The sequence below is a fragment of the Ranitomeya imitator genome, chromosome 9 (genome assembly GCF_032444005.1).
Source record: "Ranitomeya imitator isolate aRanImi1 chromosome 9, aRanImi1.pri, whole genome shotgun sequence".
NCBI classification, from domain to species: domain Eukaryota; kingdom Metazoa; phylum Chordata; class Amphibia; order Anura; family Dendrobatidae; genus Ranitomeya; species Ranitomeya imitator.
In genome coordinates, this window is record NC_091290.1 from 31,077,980 (window position 1) to 31,104,634 (window position 26,655).

General features: G+C 43.2%; 2 protein-coding genes and 1 non-coding gene across 3 annotated transcripts; all 3 read left to right on the forward strand.

Moving 5' to 3' along the window:
• Window positions 1-27: 27 nt before the first annotated feature.
• Window positions 28-25,762, forward strand: LOC138649616 (piggyBac transposable element-derived protein 4-like). Its single transcript, XM_069740155.1, has 3 exons — window positions 28-47; window positions 22,957-23,109; window positions 23,443-25,762. Exon 3 carries the CDS (start codon window positions 23,456-23,458, stop codon window positions 25,211-25,213), a length of 1,758 nt encoding a protein of 585 aa, XP_069596256.1. The 5' UTR covers window positions 28-47; window positions 22,957-23,109; window positions 23,443-23,455; the 3' UTR covers window positions 25,214-25,762.
• LOC138649617 (piggyBac transposable element-derived protein 4-like) lies at window positions 36-8,518 on the forward strand. Its single transcript, XM_069740157.1, has 4 exons — window positions 36-266; window positions 5,515-5,611; window positions 5,689-6,748; window positions 8,023-8,518. The coding sequence occupies exons 2-4, from the start codon at window positions 5,553-5,555 to the stop codon at window positions 8,158-8,160; spliced, it is 1,257 nt and encodes a 418-aa protein (XP_069596258.1). The 5' UTR covers window positions 36-266; window positions 5,515-5,552; the 3' UTR covers window positions 8,161-8,518.
• Window positions 102-235, forward strand: LOC138649889 (small nucleolar RNA SNORA57). Its single transcript, XR_011315394.1, has one exon. It is a non-coding gene; the product is annotated as a small nucleolar RNA SNORA57 (small nucleolar RNA).
• Window positions 25,763-26,655: the final 893 nt, after the last annotated feature.

The following is a 26,655-nucleotide window of genomic DNA, read 5'->3' on the forward strand; positions in this document are numbered from 1 at the left end:
ATATAAGCGCTGGCCGCGCGCGGTTTCACCTCTTCGTGGTGTGTCAGGTGAGAGGGGCGGACGGTGGGGAAGGGATGCGGGCATGGCTGGGCTGTTGTGGGCCTCCATTTCTTGGCATGCAGGGTGTTGTCTGTACCCCTGTGTGTTATGTGCGGAGGTAGATGATTTCCGGTGCTATGTCTTCGGTGCCAGCTCCTCTCCTGGGCTGGTTCTATCCTCAATCACTGGGACACGTTGTGTAGAGGCCCAGCACTGATGCATTCTGGGTATGTAGGTGGTTCTTTAGCTTATAAGCGATGTTGTAATGATTATCCCACTTTAATGCTACACTACATGTCTGATATCTGCTGGAGACGTTGTCCTCAGACCCTACTAGAAGATTTACCCTTGGCTTAGTGTTAATCCCATCTCAACATCCTACCCCAATATGTAGTGGGTGTGATACTTGCAAATTCCTCCAATTAGAAATGTATAGTTCTTCTGATTAGCTATGGCTTTACTCGTGTGCAGCCATTGCCAGGGCCGGACTGGGACCAAAAAGCAGCCCCGGCACAAAAAATTAACCAGCCCCCATACAATGAATTAAATAAATTTCATATATGATGTACACCGCACACATGCTGGACAACACTAGCCCATTACATACACATCAAATAGACACACATACATGTACATGGCACACATGCTGGACAACACAAGCTCATTACATACACATCAAATAGACACACATACATGTACACGGCACACATGCTGGACAACACAAGCTCATTACATAGACATCAAATAGTCACACAGACACACATACATGTACACGGCACACATGCTGGACAACACAAGCTCATTACATACACATCAAATAGACACACATACATGTACACGGCACACATGCTGGACAACACAAGCTCATTACATAGACATCAAATAGTCACACAGACACACATACATGTACACGGCACACATGCTGGACAACACAAGCTCATTACATACACATCAAATAGACACACATACATGTACACGGCACACATGCTGGACAACACAAGCTCATTACATAGACATCAAATAGTCACACAGACACACATACATGTACACGGCACACATGCTGGACAACACAAGCTCATTACATACACATCAAATAGTCACACACATACATGTACACGGCACACATGCTGGACAACACAAGCTCATTACATACACATCAAATAGACACACATACATGTACACGGCACACATGCTGGACAACACAAGCTCATTACATACACATCAAATAGTCACACACATACATGTACACCGCACACATGCTGGACAACACAAGGTCATTACATACACCTCAAATAGTCACACAGACACACATACATGTACACGGCGCACACATGCTGGACAACACCGGCTTGTTGTTTATACTTCATATAGTCACACAGAAACACACATACATGTACACAGCACACATGGTGGACATCAGACTCATTACATACACCTGATAGTCACACAGACACACACATCATACATGTACACAGCACACATGGTGGACAACACAGGCTCATTACATACACCTGATAGTCACACAGACACACATACATGTACACGGCACACATTCTGGACAACACAGGCTTGTTACTTATACTTCATATAGTCACACACATCATACATGTACACAGCACGCATGGTGGACATCAGACTCATTACATACACCTGATATGGTCACACAGACACACACATCATACATGTACACAGCACACGTGGTGGACAACACAGGCTCGTTATGTACACATTACTCATTACACACAAGTATTAGGCTGGGTTCACATTGCGTTAGTGGCAGTCCGCTAACTGAATCCGTTGCCTAGCGCCACTAATGCAATGTAACGGATCCATTAGCGCACCCATTGACCGCAATGTATGTAACGCATCGCTAACGTATGCCATTTTGGCATGCGTTTGCAATGTCCCATTAATTTCTGACGGACCTCGAACGCTGCTTGCAGCGTTTTTGGGTCCGTTCTCGCTAGCGCAGATCGGGCATCTGCGCTAGCGGGATCACTAAACGCAATCCCTTTTTGTACATTGCGTTAGCGCATTCCGTTAGCGTATGCGCTAAATGGATTGCACGAACGCAATGTGAACCTAGCCTTAACACACATGTATTACACACAAATACAAGTATTGCACACATGCAAACTACAGATACCACACACATTACACACAGTACAGATACCGCACACAAGCAGTACACACTACAGATACCGCGCACACATTACACACTACAGATACTGCACACAAGCATTACACACACTACAGATACCGCGCACACATTACACACACTACAGATACTGCACACAAGCATTACACACACTACAGATACCGCACACACATTACACACTAGATACTGCACACACATCACACACACTACAGATACTGCACACAAGCATTACACACACTACAGATACCGCGCACACATTACACACTAGATACTGCACACACATTACACACACTACAGATACTGCACACAAGCATTACACACACTACAGATACCACACACACTACAGATACCGCGCACACATTACACACACTACAGATACTGCACACAAGCATTACACACACTACAGATACCGCACACACATTACACACTAGATACTGCACACACATCACACACACTACAGATACTGCACACAAGCATTACACACACTACAGATACCGCGCACACATTACACACACTACAGATACTGCACACAAGCATTACACACACTACAGATACCGCACACACATTACACACTAGATACTGCACACACATCACACACACTACAGATACTGCACACAAGCATTACACACACTACAGATACCGCGCACACATTACACACTAGATACTGCACACACATTACACACACTACAGATACTGCACACAAGCATTACACACACTACAGATACCACACACACTACAGATACCGCGCACACATTACACACACTACAGATACTGCACACAAGCATTACACACACTACAGATACCGCACACACATTACACACTAGATACTGCACACACATCACACACACTACAGATACTGCACACAAGCATTACACACTACAGATACCGCGCACACACTACAGATACTGCACACAAGCATTACACACACTACAGATACCGCACACACATTACACACTAGATACTGCACACACATCACACACACTACAGATACTGCACACAAGCATTACACACACTACAGATACCGCGCACACATTACACACACTACAGATACTGCACACAAGCATTACACACACTACAGATACCGCACACACATTACACACTAGATACTGCACACACATTACACACACTACAGATACTGCACACAAGCATTACACACTACAGATACCGCACACACATTACACACACTACAGATACTGCACACAAGCATTACACACACTACAGATACCGCACACACACTACAGATACCGCACACACATTACACACTACAGATACTACACACACTACAGATACCGCACACATTACACACACTACAGATACTGCACACAAGCATTACACACTAGATACCACGCACACATTACACACACTACAGATACTGCACACAAGCATTACACACTACAGATACCGTGCACACATTACACACTAGATACTGCACACACATTACACACACTACAGATACTGCACACAAGCATTACACACACTACAGATACCGCGCACACATTACACACACTACAGATACTGCACACAAGCATTACACACACTACAGATACCGCACACACATTACACACTAGATACTGCACACACATTACACACACTACAGATACTGCACACAAGCATTACACACTACAGATACCGCACACACTACACACTAGATACTGCACACACATTACACACACTACAGATACTGCACACAAGCATTACACACACTACAGATACCGCGCACACACTAGATACCGCGCACACATTACACACTACAGATACCACACACTACAGATACCGCACACATTACACACACTACAGATACTGCACACAAGCATTACACACTAGATACCACGCACACATTACACACACTACAGATACTGCACACACATTACACACACTACAGATACTGCACACACATTACACACACTACAGATACTGCACACACATTACACACACTACAGATACTGCACACATTACACACACTACAGATACTGCACACACTACACTATAGATACCGCGCACACATTACACACTACAGATACTACACACACTACAGATACCGCACACATTACACACACTACAGATACTGCACACAAGCATTACACACTAGATACCACGCACACATTACACACACTACAGATACTGCACACACATTACACACACTACAGATACTGCACACACATTACACACACTACAGATACTGCACACACACATTACACACTACAGATACCGCACACACATTACACTATAGATACCGTGCACACATTACACACTACAGATACTACACACACTACAGATACCGCACACATTACACACACTACAGATACTGCACACATTACACACACTACAGATACTGCACACACTACAGATACCGCACACACATTACACTATAGATACCGCGCACACATTACACACTACAGATACTACACACACTACAGATACCGCACACATTACACACACTACAGATACTGCACACAAGCATTACACACTAGATACCACGCACACATTACACACACTACAGATACTGCACACAAGCATTACACACACTACAGATACTGCACACATTACACACACACTACAGATACCGCGCACACATTACACATACACTTCTGTATGCAGAGCAGGCTGATGTCCATGTGCAGCTCTTCAGGTCCTCCTGCTTAGACAGCAGCATCAGCTCTGTCCCGGCACCTCCCCCGGTCTCTCCTCTGCCGGAAATGCCCGATGCTCAGTCTGTCCCTGGCCATTGCATAACCTTTGATACCCATGGTTATGACCACTGATATAGCGAGTTAATAGTGCTTATAAAAATACCCTTAACCCTTGTCAGGCTGCATAATTTTACAACCTTAACAGGCTGCATAGGTACAATTGTACCTTCACATATACCTCCACTGTGGGAAGACTTTACTTGGTTTCAGAAACTAAAGTTCATTCAGCTACAAATGTTATGCTGATATCTATTGTTCAGTGTTGTTACTGGTCACTTATGTTGCTGTCAATTAAGTTAATTCAAACTGGGAGTGGCTTCTACTTGTCTTCCTGCCTCCCTCCTCTCATTAGCCATTTTGCTGTTCATCTCATTGCTGTGAGCACACATTTCTAGGCGAAGTCTTCAATTTCTTGGAAACGAAGGTAGGAAAGTCTCACAGCATCTAACAGCCAGTTATACCTTTATTCTCATTATGTGGGGACAGAACAGTCAAATTGTCTTTCAGCCTGGACTTGGCTTACATATATTTTGTATGAAACTTATCACTATAGGTATAATTTTTATACGAAAAATGGATAATAATTAGTATCTACATATTGTTTTACGATGTTTTATTTATATTCAGCACAAAATACGAAGCCAAAATTCATCTAGCAAGTCATCATGAGTGATAGTAATGCTGGATCTAGTTTCCGCCATAATCCAAGAAAACGTGTTTGCAGGTTAGTATAATTTTGTGAAAAGCCAATAATGTAGTATTTCGGAAAATTATTTATTTTACATTTTTTCATATTTACAGATTTACGTCTGACGAAATAATGCGAATGCTAGAAGAATCTGATTCTGAGCATGAGGATGAACCATATGTTCCATCTGATGATGAAAACTATGTACCACAAGTGGATGTTACTGAAGAAGATTCAGACATTGAACAAGAAATGGTCATAGAGCATGAAAATGAATACGAATCAGACGAAAGTGTTGAGGATGATTCTGTGCCTCAAAGTGCAGGCGACATTTGGACTGCTAAGGATGAAACTCAATGGTGCAGTAATCCACTGCCAAATGCACAAACAAAATCTCGTAATGTCCTACGACAAAGAGGTGGCCCTGCAGCAATCAGCAACCTATATACAGCAAAAGAGCTATTCAAGTCCATCATGACTCCCGAGATGTGTGACATCATATTACGGGAAACGAATCGAAAGGCCAAGAGAGTTTGTGATGCTTACAACAACGAACTGGTACAACGTTTTCCTGATTCTTCCAAACGGCCACCACAAAAAACATTCAAGCAATTTACTGAAACTGAACTTCATGCATTTTTGGGCATACTGATTGCTGCTGGTGTGCACAGAGCCAACAAAGAGAATCTGGAGGAAATGTGGAATGTTGCTGCTCTGCCTCTTATACGTGCAGCCATGTCTCGTGACCGCTTCAAGATGATACTCAGATTTATCAGGTTTGACAACGAAAATACACGTGCAGAACGTGTGCAAACAGATAAAGCTGCACCAATACGGGACATCTGGACAATGCTGAACAGTAATCTGGAGAGAGCCTACAAGCCATATCATTGTATCACCGTCGACGAGCAATTATTTCCATTTAGAGGTCATACTAAATTTACCCAGTATATACCTTCAAAACCAGCTAAATATGGCATAAAGATTTTCTGGGCTTGTGACTCATCAAATGCCTACCCTTTACAAGGTCAGCTCTACACTGGGAAACCAACTGATGGTCCTCGACAAGTAAACATTGGAGAACGAACAGTATTGGACCTAGTGAGCTCGTATAAAGGCTCTGGAAGAAATGTCACCACCGATAACTTCTTTACAACCATGGAACTAGCTAAGGTATTGAACTCCTGGAACATGACACTAGTTGGTACAGTGAGAAAAAACAAAAGGTTCCTACCTAACAACATGCAGCCTGCCAAAGAAAGGCCTGTATACTCGACAAATTTTGCCTACAATCATGATGCAACAGTCTGTTCATATGTACCAAAGAAGAACAAATCAGTCGTGCTTCTATCATCTATGCACATGACGGGAGAAGTTGAAGAGACACTAGCAGCCAAGCCAGAGATAATAAAATACTACAACATAACAAAAGGTGGCGTTGATGTTATGGATAAAATGTTGGGAGAGTACACTGTGAAACGACGAACATCACGTTGGACTTTGGCATTTTTCTACAATATGATTGATGTCAGTGGGTTAGCATCCTACATCATCTACAGAGAACACAATCCAAGCTTCAGGGCAAAGGATCAACGAAGAGAGTTCCTGAAAGATCTCGCAAATCAGCTGTGTATGATTGCAATTGAAGATCGTAGTACAAACAAAATGATAATGAGAAACCATTTTCTTCGAGGTGCAGTAGAAATGGTGCTTGGACGATGCATTGTGGTAGCATCGCAGCCAGCAGCTGGCCCCAAAATACCTCATGGTAGTCGTGGACCCTCCCCTGTTGTTAGTAGTTGCTATGTCTGCAGAGACCTGAGGCGAAAACGCAAGACTAGAAAGTCTTGTGTGGTTTGTGTGAAACCCATTTGCGATGAACACTCTGTAGCAAAGCCAACATGCATTACTTGCAAAGAAAATCAATAAAAAAAAGTTTCTTACATTTTCTTTTATAATGTAAATGAACAGTTTTTTACTTGTTTATAATAGTTAAATAGCATTATCATTAAAAAAATGTATGCTTTTTCCCTTGCATTATCTTCATTCAAAATATATGAGGTACATTTGTACCTATGCAGCTTGTTATGGATGCAAAAAGATCTCGACCCCTTATCTCGGAAGCGGGTGGAGATATTTTATTGAAATTTGGCCAATATATTCTGGACCAAAAATGTAGAGATGTCACGAAATTTCAGCCCTCTACGTCTTTTCAAAAAAAAGTTATTGCAATTTTAAAACGGAATAGTTACAATTGTACCTATTCAGCCGGATAAGGTTTTTTTTAAATGGTATAAGTTGCATGGTGTGGGTCAGATCTGACTTCAGTCAGATGTGACATAATTTCAAGTGACATTTTAAGTGTATCATCTGAAATGTACCACAATGATAACCCATGGTATATTCTTCATGCTGTCATGCCCTGATTCATCTGCATTCATTCACAGGTACGTCTGATCTCCTACTCTGGAATAGCCACTGCACCCCTGAATCCCATGTACTTCTCTCCCTCTTTCCTAACTGCTGACCTACCCTCCTCCACACTTATTCGTTCCTCACACAACCGCCTCCAAGATTTCTCCTGAATATCCCCATCCTCTGGAAGTCCATGCCTCAACACGTCCGACTATAGACCACCCTTGGCTCCTTCAGACGGAACCTGAAAACCTATCTCTTCAAGAGCTTACAGCCTGCAATAACCATTCTGCCGCCTCGCCAGAGCCGCTGCCTCGCCCCTACCTTCTGCCTCTTCCCCACTATCCCATAGAATGTAAGTCCGCAAGGACAGGGTCCTCTCCCCTCTGCACCAGTCTGTCACTGTTAACTTGTTTACTGTAAATGATATCTATAACTCTATGTAACCTTTTCTCATGTACAGCACCATGGAATTAATGGTGCTATATAAATAAATAATACTCAAGGGCCTCCACTTGAGGAAAGGCAGTATCAGAACTATGCTAAATCTCTTATTATAATAATTAATAATAATTTCTATATAGCGCCAACATTCCGCAGCGCTTTACAAATTATAGAGGGGACTTGTACAGACAATAGACATTACAGCATAACAGAAATACAGTTCAAAACAGATACCAGGAGGAATGAGGGCCCTGCTCGCAAGCTTACAAACTATGAGGAAAAGGGGAGACACGAGAGGTGGAGGTATTTGCTAATATTGCAACACCTACTACATATTAAGATAGAATTTTGGAGATTGGAATATCCCTTTATACCTACATCAGGCACAGCTCACACCTTGTTTCCCTCTGCTCCAAGGTGGCAGGGGATCCTGCCCCTCCCAGTACCTTCCTAACTTTCGGTGTTGCTTCTAACCATGTATAAGTGTTTTTTTTATTTTTTTAATCTGTATAGAATAAGGGCCATGTATGCCAGGGTTGCTGGGGGTGGGGTGGGCATGTATGCTAGGCATGTGGGGACATGTATGTATGTCAGGGTTGCTGGGGTGGTCATGTATGCCAGGCTGGGGGTTGCAGTGGTTTGTGGGGTAAGTGTCATGCATGCCAGGCTGGCTGGGGACATGTATGTATGCTGTGGTGGTCATGTATGCCAGGCTGGGGGTTGCAGTGGTATGTAGACTGGGGTGTCGTGCACTCCAGGCTGGCTGGGGGCATGTATGCCAGGCATGCAGGGGTGTGGGGACATGTATGTTTGCCAGGGTGGCTGGGGTGTTGCAGTGGTGTGTAGGCTGGGGTGGGTCTCGTATGCATACATGTTAATCCAATTGACCTTAAGCTAAAGGTACCTTCACACATAACGATATCGTTGCTTTTTGTGACGTAGCAACAATATCGTTAAGGAAATCGTTATGTGTGACATTGACCAATGATCAGGCCCCTGCTGGGAGATCGTTGGTCGCTGAGGAAAGTCCAGAACTTTATTTCGTCGCTGGACTCCCTGCAGACATCGCTGGATCGGCGTGTGTGACACCGATCCAGCGATGTCTTCACTGGTAACCAGGGTAAACATCGGGTTACTAAGTGCAGGGCCGCGCTTAGTAACCCGATGTTTACCCTGGTTACCAGTGTAAAAGTAAAAAAACAACACTACATACTTGCCTACCGCTGTCTGTCCCCGGCGCTCTGCTTCTCTGCACTCCTCCTGCTCTGGCTGTGAGCGTCGGTCAGCCGGAAAGCAGAGCGGTGACGTCACCACTCTGCTTTCCGGCCGCTGTGCTCAGTCAGTGCAGAGAAGCAGAGCGCCGGGGACAGACAGCGGTAGGTAAGTATGTAGTGTTTGTTTTTTTTTTTACTTTTACGCTGGTAACCAGGGTAAACATCGGGTTACTAAGCGCGGCCCTGTGCTTAGTAACCCGATGTTTACCCGGGGACCTCGGGATCGTTGGTCGCTGGAGAGCGGTCTGTGTGACAGCTCTCCAGCGACGCTGCAGCGATCGACATCGTTGTCGGTATCGCTGCAGCGTCGCTGAGTGTGACGGTACCTTAAAAGAAGTTTGGTCCCATTCCGTAGAACTATATCAATACACAAAAGCCACAAAAAATTGCTATGGCTCAAGGAATGGAAAATACACCAATTCACAAAATAAACATAAAATAATGTCACATGACTACCTCAAAACACAACTATGAGTCACCAAGGCTAAGGCATTCTGGATAATCAATGCTGAACTGCATTCATAATGACCCAAGTGTTGATTAACAATCACAGTGAACCTTAAATACAGCATCAAATGCAGCCACTGGTATTGAAAAGCCTAAGTGGGAAGCAAGCGGAAGGGAAACTTATAAACTATGTATAGCATGAGCCATATAGAAGCGGAGATTAAAGGGCATATATAGGTATATTACCTGTGGCGTGCCCAAGCCTGGATGAACGTCCCACCCCGACGCGCGATTTGCCAGTTCTTCTGGTGGCGTGTGGCTGAGATGGGGACATGTATGTATGCCAGGGTTGCTGGGGGTGGGGTGTCATGCATTCCAGGCAGGCTGGCTGGGGGCATGTATGCCAGGCATGCGGGGTTGTGGGGGACATGTATGTTTGCCAGGGTTGCTGGGGTGGTCATGTATGCCAGGCTGGGGTGTTGCAGTGGTATGCTGGCTGGGGTGGGTGTCATGCATGCCAGGCTGGCTGGGGTGGGGGCATGTATGCCAGGCTGTAAGTGTGCATGTGTATTTAACTGTGTATAGTAGCAGAGATCAGACGCTGCTACCTCAAATGAGAAATGCAGTATAAAGTGAAATATCTAATTCCATCATGTGATACTCCCCAGACCGCTGCAGTTTTGTGTGCTGCAAATTTGCCAGATACATCTAACTCCAGTTTGATACAGCAAACAGCACCAACTAACAAGCTATGCTGCTGGCTATCCTCTGTGATGTTGTGTTTATCAGTATAACTTTACAGTCACCAACAAGAGAGCTCCACGCTGTGATCCTAAACCTTATCCTTTTGTAACCCTTAAACTCCCAGAAGGGGAGGGGCTGAGTGACCACAGTTTCAGCCCATATTTACTGCAGTTCTAATGTGAGCTAGTTGTACACTAGGGTTTTTTTTTCAAATTCAAGTTTTAATTTTTGTATTTAGAAAGTACAATATAAATAGTACAGGGAGTAAACTAGAACTATAAATCTATGCATAACTACAGTACATTGGAGGTATATCCATCAATATCCCGATTAAGCGTGTGTTTTTCAATATGATGCACTAGGGTTTTTATCAAATTTTAGTAGCTGCTCCCCTTTGTGTTTAAAGTGGAAATCCCAAACCTTTTTATCCCTAGAACAGTGATGGCAAATCTTTGAGACCATGCCGAAACAGCAACCCCAAACCCACTTTATCAAAAAGTGCCAATACGGCAATTTAACATTACAGGAGGCGTTATTTATTTTATTATAGTGCCATTTATTCCATGGCGCTTTACATGTGAGGAGGGGTATACATAATAAAAACAGGTACAATAATCTTGAACAATACAAGTCATAACTGGTACAGGAGGAGAGAGGACCCTGCCCGCGAGGGCTCACAATCTACAAGGGATGGGTGAGGATACAGTAGGTGAGGATAGAGCTGGTCGTGCAGTGGTTTGGTCGATCGGTGGTTACTGAAGGTTGTAGTCTTGTCAGAACAGGTGGCATGCAAAATACTCCCCCTTACACACTCTGCAATTTATATCTACTGTGCATATACGCTTGTATAAGCCGAGATTTTCAGCACATTCTTGTGCTGAAAATGCGCCCCGTCCCCCCTCGGCTTATGCACAAGTAATTGTCCAGAAAGCCAGCATGGAAGGGGCACGGCAGGAGTTGGCGGCTGTGACATCACACTTGCCCTCGCACCGTAGCTGAACGTCCCGGCATCTTGTCGGGCGCCGGCGGCTCTCCTGTGCGGAGTGGTCAAGTGGTACTGCTCATTAAGATAATGAATATGCATGCATCACCACTCCCATAGGCATGGTGCGCATATTCATAGCCTTAATGAGCAGTACCATGTGACCGCTCAGCAGAGGAGAGATGCAGCGACTGCATGGGGGGAGCCCAGCCATGCATACAGGGATGGGGGGAGAATGCATACCCGGCTTATACTCTGGGTCGGCTTATACTCTAGTGTATATGGTATCTCTCAATCATACACACTACCCCTCTGCAAAATATTTGTACATGTACACACTGCCTCTGTGCAAAATAGTCCCTCTGAATAAAGCAGTCCCCCATCCCCACACTGCCCCTCTCAAAACTGTACTCTTTCATAAGTAAACTATTTAATGTTCGGCTGCTGCTGGAGCTCTTACCAGTGCCCACCTGCACTCTATGCTCCTCTTTGGCCCTGGAAGCAATATGATGAGATCAGTAGCATGATACACTGCTACATGTTGAATCTGGGCTGACAACAGCTAATCTGCCCCGTCCGGCACAGCATTGTTTAAATGTTTTAGCGTCTAAAAGATGCAAATACATTTGAACATGTCGGAAGGCAGTGGAGTGTGCCCCCGTGGCACATGTGCCACAAGTTCGCCATAACTGCCCAAGAATGTGTGAACTTGTAGCTTACTTTTTTGCTACTTTCTGCAAAATTACTTGTTAGAATTTTGAAACTCTAGGTATTCCTCAAGTATATCATTGTTGGTAACATCTAGTTAATATCATATTATGCGATGGGCATTTTGGTATAACAATGTATTTGGGAAATGACATATTTACAGAATCTTGACCTTTAGGCCCTTATGTTTATCTTGTACTGGTCAGTGTTTGTCTCAACTTACTGTTAGTGTAGTCAGGGTTGCTGGGGAGGGGGTTGATCATGCCTTTGATTTAATGGCCATGTGATCTAGGGAGGGAGACTGACTCCCCCTGCCCAATGTCAAGGCCATGACATCGCAGGTCCTAACTGAACACAGTAATGAGCATCAGGAAGACAACATACACTCTCTGAGCTAATTGCTGAAGTACCTGCAAGGGCATGTGCACATGCTGCGGAAAGGTGTGGATTTTTCCACACTGATTTTGGTAAATCCACAGGTAAACCGCACTGCGGTTTTTGTGTGGATTCCGCCTGTGGTTTTACACCTGCAGATTCCTATTGAGGAGCAGGTGTAAACCGCTGCGGAATCTGCACAAAGAATTGACATGCTGTGGAATGTAAACCACTGCGTTTCCGTGCACTATTTCAGCAGCATGTGCACTGCAGATTTTGTTTTCCATAGGTTTACATGATACTGTACAACGCATGGAAAACTGCTGCTGATCCACAGCGTCAAATCCGCTGCAGATCTGCAGCAAAATCTGCATCGTCAGTTCAAATGTGGTCAGGCTTCGATCCAAACGGCTACAATTCCAGGGCAACCCCACTCTGCTATTGATGAACACACCATCCAGCAAGTGGAGGCCGCCATTTTAAAAAATCCCTATGTAACCATTCGCCACCTAGCTCAAAATGTCAAGATTAGTGTGGGGCCTGTGGAAAAAATCATCCAAGATCATCTTCACATGCATAAGGTATCTGCTCGCTGGGTCCCCCGGCTGCTCACACTTTCCAGAAGCAGGAACGAGTCAAATGCTCTCAGGCTCTATTGACGATGTGCCATGGAAGCCAGGAGGACTTTTTCAACAGACTGATCACACAGGGTGAAAGATGGGTCCATCACTATGATCCTGAGACTAAAGTCCAGTCAATGCAATGGAAGAATCATGACTCACCGCCTCCAAAGAAGGCATGTGCTCAACCCTTGGCAGGCAAGGTCATGCTCACAGTATTTTGGGACCAACATGGGGTAGTATTGATGGATTTCCTTGCAAAGGGTACCATGATCACTGAGGCATTCTATGCTTCACTGCTGCAGACATTGTGGGAGGAACCAGAAACACAACTTGAAGACACAAAAGAGCACACTGAGGTCAAAAATACTCTGTTGTAAAAAAAAATTCACAGTAATAAGCAAGTGCTAGTCAAAAAGATGGAAAAACAGGGTATTTAAGTTGATACTTTTTTTGCAAAAAAAATGTATACTAAGCTGCTCCACCAATCGTCAAGGTATACCCATAGACAGCAGTCCTACCTAATGTATATAATCCCTGTCTGATGTATTTAAAAACCTGTTCATCTGTATAGTACCTGTATAAGCAGGGTTCAGAGAGGAAATTTTCATGTGGAAAATGCTGGATGGAACAACTTTGATGCAAATGACCTATAAGGAGTGGTGGACTCCCTTGTCTTGTAGAAACAAGGGAACAATTACAGAACCAGAAACACATGGGCTACTTGCACAATGAACAAGTCTGTAGGAACCTGTTCACACACCACCAAGAAACTTGAAGACACAAAAGAGCACAGTGAGGTCAAAATACTCTGTTTCTGGTTCTGTAATTGTTCTCTTGTTTCTACAAGACTAGGGAGTCCACCACTCCTAGGTCATTTGCATCAAAGCTGTTCCATCCAGCATGTCCTCAAGGTGCTCAAAACAACATTCAAGAAGTTAACCCTTCAAGTGCTTCACAGGATTTTTTGGAATGTGAGGAGAAATGAACTTTTTTCCACAAAATTCAGATTCAATTTTTTTTTTTTACGTAAAGAGGAAAAAATTGACTATAAAAATTGTGTGACTTCTCCTGAGAATGCTAATACTGTTTGGGCGCATGGCAGAGTTCAGAAGGGAAGGAGCACTATTTGACTCTTTGCAAAATTTCCTGGAACACCCTGGAAACATCCCCTATCCTCTAAAAGGAATTTGATATTCCTTGGACCTCTATATCACCCCCTCCCCCACCCCCGTATTTTTACCATATGCTTTGGCAGTGCTAACATGTACTTAGTCCTGCCAATAAAGCTCATTTGAATTGAATTGAACAAATAGCGGAAGCCATGCCATGTTTTGGAGAAGCTTTGATGTGCTGAAACAGTGAAAATCCCCCACAAGTGACACCATTTTGGAAATTAATCCCCTTAGACTGATCTAGATGTGTGGTAAGCACATTAAAACCCTGCTGTACTGTTTGGGTCAATATGACCCGAAATGATTTTTGAGAAATGATTTTTGAGACCCTGTAGATTTTTTATATGAGGATTTGAAACTAGTGGTATCTTGACTTCTCCTCATTTGTGGAGCTCTCTATATATTTTTTTTGTTTGTTTTTTTTTGTTTACTTTTTGCTACACGCTGATTGTTACACTTGTACTGTTCGGGTCAATATGACCCGATAGCATTTTATACTGTTCTACAGGTCTCTGATTATTTCTGACGGCAAAAGTTATGTTTTTTTATGTGTACTTCATCTCAAAATGGTGGTGGTTTCACTGTTCGTATCAGTAAACAAGTAATTATCTAGTATGATCCATTTGCTGTTTGTGAGAGAGGAGACTGGTTGTCTATCATTCAAAGGCTGGAGGTTTCACTGTTATCAGTGATCAAGTATTTATTTAGTCAAATGCGTTTTCAGTTTGTGAGAGAAGACACTGTTGTCTTATAAATTGGACACTAGTCATTTGACTAAGGGTACCGTCACACTATACGATTTACCTACGATCACGACCAGCGATATGACCTGGCCGTGATCGTAGGTAAATCGTAGTGTGGGAGCTGTCACACAGACAGCTCTCCAGCGACCAACGATGCCGAGGTACCCGGGTAACCAGGGTAAACATCGGGTTACTAAGCGCAGGACCGCGCTTAGTAACCCGATGTTTACCCTGGTTACCAGCGTAAAAAAAAACAAACAGCACATTCTTACATTCCGGTGTCCGTCAAGTCCCTTGCCGTCTGCTTCCCGCACTCACTGACTGTCGGCCGTAAAGTGAAAGCACAGCACAGCGGTGACGTCACCGCTGTGCTCTGCTTTCACTTTACGGCCGGCAGTCACTGAGTGCGGGAAGCAGACGGCAAGGGACCTGACGGACACCAGAATGGAAGTATGTGCTGTTTTTTTTTTTTAGTTTTACGCTTGTAACCAGGGTAAACATCGGGTTACTAAGCGCGGCCCTGCGCTTAGTAACCCGATGTTTACCCTGGTTACAAGCGAACGCATCGCTAGATCGGTGTCACACACACCGATCTAGCGATGCCAGCGGGAGATCCAGCGACAAAAGAAAGTTCTAAACGATCTTCTACGACGTACGATTCTCAGCAGGATCCCTGATCGCTGCTGCGTGTCAGACACAGCGATATCGTAACGATATCGCTGGAACGTCACGAATCGTACCGTCGTAGCGATCGAAATGGCAGTGTGTGACGGTACCCTTACACCCTGAAGCTAAGGGTACCGTCACACTGAAATGACGCTGCAGCGATACGACAACGATGTCGATCGCTGCAGCATCGCTGTGTGGTCGCTGGAGAGCTGTCACACAGACAGCTCTCCAGCGACCAACGATCCCGAAGTCCCCTGGTAACCAGGGTAAACATCGGGTTACTAAGCGCAGGGCCGCGCTTAGTAACCCGATGTTTACCCTGGTTACCATCGTAAAAGTAAAAAAAAACAAACACTACATACTTACCTACCGCTGTCTGTCCCCGGCGCTGTGCTTCCTGCACTGACTGTGAGCACAGCGGCCGGAAAGCACAGCGGTGACGTCACCGCTTTGCTTTCCGGCTGGCTGGCGCTGACACAGGATGCAGGAGGAGTGCAGAGAAGCAGAGCGCCAGGGACAGACAGCAGAAGGTAAGTATGTAGTGTTTGTTTTTTTTACGTCTACGCTGGTAACCAGGGTAAACATCGGGTTACTAAGCGCGGCCCTGCGCTTAGTAACCCGATGTTTACCCTGGTTACCAGTGAAGACATCGCTGAATCGGCGTCACACACGCCGATTCAGCGATGTCAGCGGGAGATCCAGCGACGAAAAAAAGTTTCAAACGATCTGCTACGACGTACGATTCTCAGCGGGGTCCCTGATCGCAGGAGCGTGTCAGACACAGCGAGATCGTAAGGATATCGCTGGAACATCACGAATCGTGCCATCGTAGCGATCAAAATGCCACTGTGTGACGGTACCCTAAGTCCTGTGAAAGAGACACTGGAATCTGTGAGAGAGAGAGCACTGAGCTGTGAATACACCTCTTTACAGGTATTCTTTCTTTTTTTTTTTTTTTTTCAAAACTTGGATAAAAATGTTTCTAAAATGTCTATTGACTGACGCTGCGAATACATATCTTTACAACTATTCTTTTCTTTTCCAAACTTAGATAAAAATGTTTAGAAAAAGAATATTGACTGACGCTGAATTGGAAGAGCTTGTCAACGCTTCTGATTCAGAAGATGATGTCCCACAGGAAATAATGTCTGAAGTGGAGGACCACATAAGCGAGATGGAAAGCAATGTTGAAAATTCGGATTCTGAAGTGGAGTATGAAGAGGAACATGATACCCAGACAACTAGCCGGATGATAGAAATCCCTTCTAAAAACAAGTGTGTAATTTGGAACTTGGAGCCTAGTAAGGCTGGTAGATTGCCCTCTGAAAATATGATAAAAGCTACTCCTGGTCCTACAAGCTACGCTACATCAAGAATATCTGATATAGGATCAGCATTCGCATTGTTCCTAAATATGACTATCCTAAATATTATAATACAAATGACAAACATTGACGGACAAGTAGTTTATGGTGATAAATGGGAAAAACTAGATGTGACAGCTCTAAATGCTTATATTGGTTTACTTCTTTTAGCGGGAGTATACAAAACTTATGGTGAATCAACTAAAAGTTTGTGGAATTGCGAAACCGGTCGCCACATATTTAGAGCTACAATGTGTCTTGAAAAGTTTCACGAAATTTCTAGAGTACTGCGGTTTGATTCTAAAACAGATAGAATGGAAAGAAGAGCTAAAGATAAACTAGCACCTATTAGAAATGTTTGGAATCAATGGGTAGAGATTCTACCAAAATTGTATAATAGTGGTGAAAATGTAACTGTTGACGAGCAACTGGTGGCATTCCAAGGTAGGTGCCCATTCAGACAATATATACCAAGTAAGCCAGCAAAATACGGCATCAAGATCTGGACACTTTGCGACAGCAAAACTTCATATGCTCTAAATGTTCAAGTGTATACCGGAAAAACCCCTGGTGAAAGACCTGAAAAAAATCAGGGTATGCGTGTTGTTCTCGATTTGACTCATGGACTAAAAGGACAAAATGTCACATGTGACAACTTTTTTACATCCTATCAACTAGGCCAGATGTTGAAGAAAAAACAACTTACCATGGTGGGTACTATAAGAAAAGACAAACCTGAACTACCGCAAGGTATCCTTAGCAAGAGAGGGGTGTACAGTTCTACTTTTTTTTTTTCTGGAAATACAACTGTTGTTTCTTATGTTCCAAAAAAAAACAAGCAGGTAATTCTAATGAGCACAATGCACCATGACAATGCCGTAAGCGATAGAGAAGACAGAAAGCCTGACATTATTTTGGATTATAATGCCACAAAGGGAGCAGTTGATACTTTAGACCAAGCAATATCAACATATACATGCAAACGCAAAACCAATCGGTGGCCAATGATTTTATTTTATAACATACTGGACGTTTCTGCATACAATGCATTTGTCTTATGGAGAGAAATCGACCCCGATTGGAACCGGAATAAGCTGCATAAACGAAGATTATTTCTTGAGGAATTGGGCAAATCCCTGGTTAGGCCATACATTGAGAGCAGAAAAGTGACCCCCAGAAGTGAAGAAGCAACAGCCATTGTAAAAAGTGTCCAGCATGCTCAAGAAAGAGACTCCACATCCACGGCCTCCAGCAGCACAGCTACCAGCAAAAAAAGGAAGAGATGTAGCTTCTGTCCATCTTCCTGTGACAATAAGACTAATCTGACATGTGCTGGATGTTCAAAATATCTGTGTAAAGGACATGTGTCTTATTATTGTTTTCAGTGTAAAAACGCATGAACTTGTTCAGTTTTTCTTTCTAAAAAGGTTGAAGTTTTTTATGATTTTTCATTTGTTGATTTATAAATATTGTTTTCAAAAAGTTAAATTTCATGTTTTAGTAATAGTAATGTAAAGCTTCTTTGTTATTTGTGTGCAGAATGCCAACAATCAAAGATAATTGTAAAAAGCCTGTGTAACCTTTTTATGAAAAAAAAAGTTTAAATTTAAATTTTTCATTTGTTTATGATCAACCATGTTCACATACAGTATAATAATGGAAAAAGTATTCAAATAAAACACTTAAGAGCAGCTAAAAATCAAGAATTATTAGGTCAGGTCATTTTGACCCGGGAACAGTAGAAGTGGTATAGCAAATGCGAACAGAACAGCAGGGCTTTTAAACCCTGAGGTGCTTCACAGAAGTTTATAATGTTGAACTGTAAAAATATAAATTACATTTTCCCCACAAATACATAAGTTAGCAAGGCCATAAAAAATAGTCCATCCGGTTCAGCTTATATTCAGTCAGAATAAATCCCCAGATCTACGTCCTTCTAAGGAACCTAATAACTGTAAGATACAATATTGTTACGCTCCAGGAAGACATCCAGGCCTGTCTTGAACCCCTCGACTGAGTTTGCTATTACCACCTCCTCAGGGCCGTGAGAATCGGGAATTCCTTGCCTAACAGTAAATAGAAAAGAATTATGTTGGTGGAAAAACCTCTCCTCCAGATGCAGAGAATTACCCCTTGTGACCTTCACCTTCCTTGGTATAAACAGATCCTTGGAGAGATATTTGTATGGTCCCCTTATATACTTATACATAGTTATTAGATCGCCCCTCAGTTGTCTTTTTTTATAGACTAAATAATCCTAATTTTGCTAATCTCTCTGGGTATTGTAGTTCCCTCATCTCCTTTATTAATTTTGTTGCCCTCCTTTTGTACTCGCTCTATTCCATTATGTCCTTCCTACGCATCGGTGCCCAAAACTGTATCCAGTACTCCATGTGCGGTCTAACCAAGGATTTGTACAGAGGCAGTATAATGCTCTCATCGTGTATCCAGACCTCTTTTAATGCACCCCATGATCCTGTTTGCCTTGGCAGCTGCTGCCTGGCACTGGCTGCTCCAGGTAGGTTTATCATTAGCTAGGATCCCCAAGTCCTTCTCCATGTCAGATTTACCCCGTGGTTTCCATTCAGTGTGTAATGGTGATATTGATTCCTTCTTCCCATGTGTATAACCTTACATTTATCATTGTTAAACCGCATCTGCCGCTGCTCAGCCCAAGTTTCCAACGTATCCAGATCCACCTGTAGCAGAATACTATAGTCTCTTGTATTGACTGCTTTACATAGTTTTGTTTTATCTGCAAATATCGATATTTTACTGAGTGAACATTCTACCAGATCGTTAATAAACATGTTGGAGAATAGGTCCCAACACGGACCCCTACGGTACCCCACTGGTCACAGCGACCCAGTTAGAAAGCAGATGGTGGTTATAAATGGTATACTCTCTATCACTAAGCCAGTTACTTACCCATTTACGCACATTTTCCCTCAGATCCAGCATTCTCATTTTGTGTACCATCATCTTGCGTGGCACGGTATCAAATGTTTTGGAAAAATCAAGATGTACCACGTGCAATGACTCCTTGGTCCAGTCTATAGCTTACAGACTGAACCAAGTCATGTCACGACACATGCGTGGAGAGCCCAACACACGTGACACAGCCACGACACATGGAGCTGGGGTGCCAATCAGCTGATCGGCCATAGCGATCCAGGAAGTCGGGTTCCCTCTGCAGCTCGCTGAATAAGAGCGAGCAAATTCGTTCATCTATCGTCCTCACATGGTGTAAAGGTCCTGGCAGGAAATCCAGTCTCTGCACAGACTGAACTGTGGCGGAGGCGAGGAGCAGGACACACGTGTGTTGATGTAGCAGAGTTCTGGGGACATTACACTGTGTAGCATTGTGGAGAACATGAATATGGTACCATACTGAGTGAGAACACGATCTGGCATCACTAGGAGCAATATTTGTGTGGACACATGTACAGGAGGGTTAGGGTCCTGACTTGGTGTAAAATAAGAATTACCATGCTGCAGTAGGTATCCCTGTTATGTTTCATAGTTGGTAGGCTGAGGCTGTTGAGTTTGGGAAGCCCACTGTTACTCTGCATCACGGTCCACGCTCGGACTGTAAAACACGGATGGCTGAATTCGTCCTAAGGCGGTATTCACACGTTCATATATCGTGGTCTGAGACTGCTGTTTAATGACTGACACTAGGTTTCTTCTCCCGAACTTAACAGCTTCATCAATGCCTATGAGGTTGTAGAGTTCAGGCCAGGAATCAAGCGGTCAGTGAAAAAAAAAAAAAATTCACGATCCGTGTTGGAACCGTGTGTTAAGGATTTTTTTTTTTATATTCACCCTTAAAGAGAACCTGTCCTGTGGGAAAAAAAACAATATTTTCCTGCAGGTTAATCACATTCTGATGTTGTGTGGCCACTGCCGCAAAGAAATGTCTTTTTTCATAGAGGCACGACTTCAGTACAGAGTGAGTGGTGGCTGTGACCACACCCAGGCACTGACTGACAGTCGGCTCAGTGCCTGTTGAGCTGGCTGTCAGTCAGTGTTGGAACCTGTTTACACCTACTGTAGCTGACGCGGAGCTGAACCTGCACTGCTATGACTGAAATCCTGAGGCTGCCAGGAGGAATAAAGTTAATTTCCTCGCTGTTTCTGGGCTTTCAGTGCGGTGGATGCATGACGTTAGAATTCTAATCACCTGCAGAATGACCCTGTATCTGCAGGTTATTAGTTTTTCACACAATGTGTTCTCTAAGGTACATTACATTAAAACAAACTTATTTTTGGCCTGTATATTGTCAAATTTCAGTGAAAAAAAATCACTGTATGCAGTAGTCTGGCCCAATTTATAGGGCAGATAGTTTTTGCACCCGTCCACTATGTGGACAGACACAGGGCGCTGCACCCAAAGCCAATTTCTAAACGACAGACGTGACTGGTACAAATTTTACAATAGCTACATGAATATAGCATAAAAAAATGAGTACGGAATTAAACCCATAAATCAAAGTAAAGTAGCAAATAAACTGAATTAAACAAACACCAAGAAGCAACAGTATAGATTGCCTATAAAACAGATTTTATTTAACACAATTAAAAGTTGTACAGATAGCTAAATGTAATCAAGGTGACTGCTAAACAAGCCGTGATAACCACACAAATGTAGAATATAAAGTGATAGAAGTGCATGTACGGTTTAGTATAAGTATGGCCAATAGTATATAGATTATTCAGTGGGATATAATGCTCCCTATAGAATCATATGGCTGATAAAAAATAAATAGAAAGAGCACTTGCATAGGTGATTTGTGTGGCGTCTCCGCCACCGCAACGCACGTTTCACTACTTCGTCAGGAGGCGCCTCTATCACTTTATATTCTACATAGTGTGGTCATTCATGCTTGTTTAGCAGTCACCTTGATTACATTAGCTATTTGTACAACCTTTACGGTAATTGTGTTTGCCAATAAAAACATATTTTATTCTCTACACTGCTGCTCTTTGGTGTGTATTAAAAAAAATTTAAAAAAATTGTAGATAAACTCGCCTTCTGACCCACAATATCCCACTAACAACCGGTTATAACCCTTTAATAACTTGTTATCCGTTATTGGTCGCAATATGGCTTCTATGACTTCTTTGCCCAGATTATGGCTCACGACCATCTCAGAGCACAAAGTGGCTCTCAAGGTAAAAGTTGGGGGCTACTGCCTTACAGCATAATCTTATAGGCAGCACATTATTATTTATTATAGTGCCATTTACATTAACAAGTACAGTAACCTTAAACAATACAAGTCACGACTGGTACAGAAGGAGAGGAACCTGCCCTCGAGGGCTCACAATCCTGTTTACAGCATTCGGAAATGAATATTCAGGCACGCCTGATCTTACCGGCCACAGCTCATCTAGTTTCACTTCTCTCTCCTTTTCAAGTTTTCAGGAAGTCTCGCCCTTCCCAGGACCTACCTGTCTTTAGATGCTCCTTGCAACCTTCCCATACAGTTTTACTGCAGACCTTGTGGAGAGCAGATCTGACTTCTGTGGCTTCTCGGGCTGATTGCGCCCGAACTTGTCTTACTTATCAAGGTTTGTACTTTGTTTTTATTAATTACCATTGTTTAGCTTGTTTAATGAACGAAGTGCAAAGTTTGTGTATATTTCATAAAAAATATTTAGGTTTTCTTAGAAATAAGAGGGTGGCCTCTCAGGCACATTGCGCCCTAAGGCCGGGGGTCACACTTGTTAGTGTGATGCGAGAAACTTGCGCATCAGTACCCGGCACTGCATAGAAATACATGCAGCCGCACGCTACTGTCTGAGTGCCGGTGGCAGCGCCGGTTATTGATGTGAGAGACTCGTGTGAGTTTCTCGCATTTGCAGGGGTGCCTCCAGCCTAACATGTACTCTGTCTTGCTTCAGGTTCTCTGCTGAAATGGAGTGGAAAATCGATGATTTCTCTAACCCCCTTCATGATGAAGTGAAGAATCTGCTGTTGGATGATGAGGGAGACCCCGCACTTACTGAAGATTTAGGGGAAGAGAGTGACATTGAATCTCAAGATGAGGTTGAAGAATGTCAAGGCGATTCAGGAACAGAGCAAGATGGTGAGGAGACTGATGAAGATGAACAAGATACAGATAACCCCTATTATTTGGGAAAAGATAAAAAGACCAAGTGGAGCAAGAAGCCGCCCAAGAAAATTAGGGAATCTGACAACATTCTCACTCGCCTTCCTGAAGTTATAGGAAGTGCTAAGAATGCTAGAACTGCAGTTGAATGTTGGAATAATTTATTCACTGACATTCTGGACATTATTGTTAGATGCACAAACCAATATATTGACGCCATCAAGGACAAATTTTCCGGAGAGGGAGACGTCAGACCCACAGATGAAATTGAAGTCCGGGCTTTCATTGGCTTGTTGTACCTAGCAGGAGCATACAGGGGGAATTGTCAAAGTTTGGAGGAACTTTGGGGAACAGAAGGTGACGGCATTCCAAAATTTAGCCTTGTGATGAATCTCAAACGATTCAAGACCTTGCTACGTTGCCTGCGTTTTGACGACCGGACTACCCGGACCCATCGAAAAGAATCTGACCGGCTTGCTGCAATTCGTGATGTGTTTGAAAAATTTGTCGGAAATTGTCAAAATAGCTATCTCCCTGGGGAGAACGTCACCATTGACGAAATGCTTCCAGGTTTTCGTGGTAGATGTGCTTTTCGGCAACACATACCATCAAAACCAAACAAATATGGTATAAAACTTTTTGCACTTGTTGACGCCAGGATGATTTATACAGTGAACATGGAAATTTATGCTGGAAAACAGCCAACGGGTCCTTTCTGTATCAGCAACAAGCCAAGGGAAGTGGTGAAGAGACTGGCTGAACCCTTATTTGGATCTGGTCGCAATATTACAGCTGATAATTGGTTTTCTGACTTTGATCTTATCGATGATTTGAGAATGCAGAAGCTGTCGTATGTCGGAACTGTCAGAAAAAATAATAAACAGTTGCCCCCAAATTTTGTAAATGTAAAAGGGAAAAAACAATACAGGAGTATGTTTGGCTTCAATGATGGGAAGGTTTTGGTGTCATACATTCCGCGTGAGAAGAAAAACGTGATTCTTGTCTCTTCGCTGCATGATGATGACGCCATTGATCCTGGGTCCGGAGTACAAAAGAAACCAGAGGTGATCACTTTTTATAATTTAACCAAAAGTGGCGTTGATACTTTAGATCAAATGTGCGCCGCTTACAGCGTTAGCCGAAACACCAAGCGCTGGCCAATGGTCATCTTCTTTACGATGTTGAATGTGGGTGGTATCAATTCCCAAGTGATTTACCTCGGCAATCAACTACAACCACTGCGTAGACGAGTGTACCTGAAAACATTGGCTAACGAACTGGTGAGTGGAGAGCTACGCCGAAGAACTACTGGAATCCACTCTAGCCTGGAAGACCGGATAAAAAGATATCTCTCCAAAGACGATCTAGAAAAATCACCTCCCAAAAGACGTAGATGCACCACATGCACCACGGAAACTGGTCACCGAAGGTTGTCAAATTATGAATGCCACAAATGTCACAACGCGTGCTGCCTGTCCCATGCAGATATGATCTGCCAACCTTGCTTTTCTCTCTGCCAATGTGTGTCATCTGCTGAACTTTTGACGTCTCAATCTGAGTGAAAATGACTCCAGTAACGTCTAAGTGCATTAGAACTAGAGGTTTTCCCACAAACAAAAGTTGATTTTAATCAATACATCTTGGAATAATAATTTCCTCAATTGGATGTATTTAAAAAAAAAAAAGTTCCTGTGCTGAGATAATCTTATAAATGTGTTGTGTACTGTGTAATGGCCATGTCTGACTGTACAGGAACATGGTCTGATCACACCACAGTCCACCTTTTGTACAGTTTGATGGAATGCTGCCTCTTTTTCTCATACATATAATACTAGCAAATTGGACAAAAGCTGGACTTTTTTTTACGAACAATGTGGCAAAGTTGAGAATCCCATGTGAACCTTCTCCTAGCTATTATTATACCCAGCACCTCGTGTGATTAGCAGCCCAGGTACTTGCCAACTTTATCTTTCAACCATAAGTAATGTGTGTGTGTACACTAACACGTGATATTTATTTTGCTCAATACCAGACACGGATGTGTGTATCTGTATATAATTTTTTTTTTTAAAGTTTAATAGACCTATAAATAAATATATTCACAGACTTGACATGTATAGATTTTTTTTTTCTCAGTATACCCATCAATTCAGATATACATAGACCAGATACATAATACTATTAACCATTAAGAAAATAATATATATGGACAAAAGACGCCTGACCATATTTTTTGTATTATAAGACACACTTTTTCCTCAGAAAATAGGTGTGTGTCTTAGGCCGCCGGGGTCACACTTGCAAGTTCAATGCGAGAAACTCGAGTGAGTCTCTCGCATCAATACCCGGCACTCTGGTCCGGAGCGTGCGGCTGCATAGAAATACATGCAGCTGAATGCTCCGGTCCCGAGTGCCGGCGGCAGTGCCGGGTATTGATGCGAGAGAGTCGTGCAAGTTTCTCGCATTGCACTCGCAAGTGTGACCAAATATACCTTATTGGCTGCAGTGGAGCGGGGTCCTAAGGTCGCTGCTGCAGGAAACTGGCGGAGTCAGAAGTGGGGCAATGTGGCACGCCCCTGGCTGGGAGGAGGGGGAGTTCAGAGATGTGACACTATGGGTATTCAGCAGTGCGGGGACTCCGCTGACATTTTATGAAATCCCGGAGTCCCCCTCACTTCCATTGTTTACAATGCGGTGGACTACGGTAAAATGGCAGCGCACAACAGCTTGAGATCTTGGTACCGATATCTCAATATATTAAATTATATATTCACTGCTTCTCCGTTGATCCCCAGGATTCAATCTACCTAGGAGCCATAGCCCACAATGATATAGATTGGAGAATTTGGTAATCTTGACCTGTATTGCAGGCAGTGAACCCAGAAGCAGATTGCACATGTCCATAGGGATACACTGTATATATAACAATCTATTTCTATGGTCCTTGTATACTGAGGTGAAGAAAAAAATTATTTTTTGCTCCTATAAAAGTGTAAAAAAAATA

Coding starts and splice junctions, on each gene's coding strand:
- LOC138649617 (XM_069740157.1), top strand. CDS start 5,553: ATGAGTGATAGTAATGCTGGATCTAGTTTCCGCCATAATCCAAGAAAA. Junction 5,612..5,688: donor CCAAGAAAACGTGTTTGCAG/GTTAGTATAATT, acceptor TCATATTTACAG/ATTTACGTCTGACGAAATAA. Junction 6,749..8,022: donor CAACCATGGAACTAGCTAAG/GTATTGAACTCC, acceptor ATTCATTCACAG/GTACGTCTGATCTCCTACTC.
- LOC138649616 (XM_069740155.1), top strand. CDS start 23,456: ATGGAGTGGAAAATCGATGATTTCTCTAACCCCCTTCATGATGAAGTG.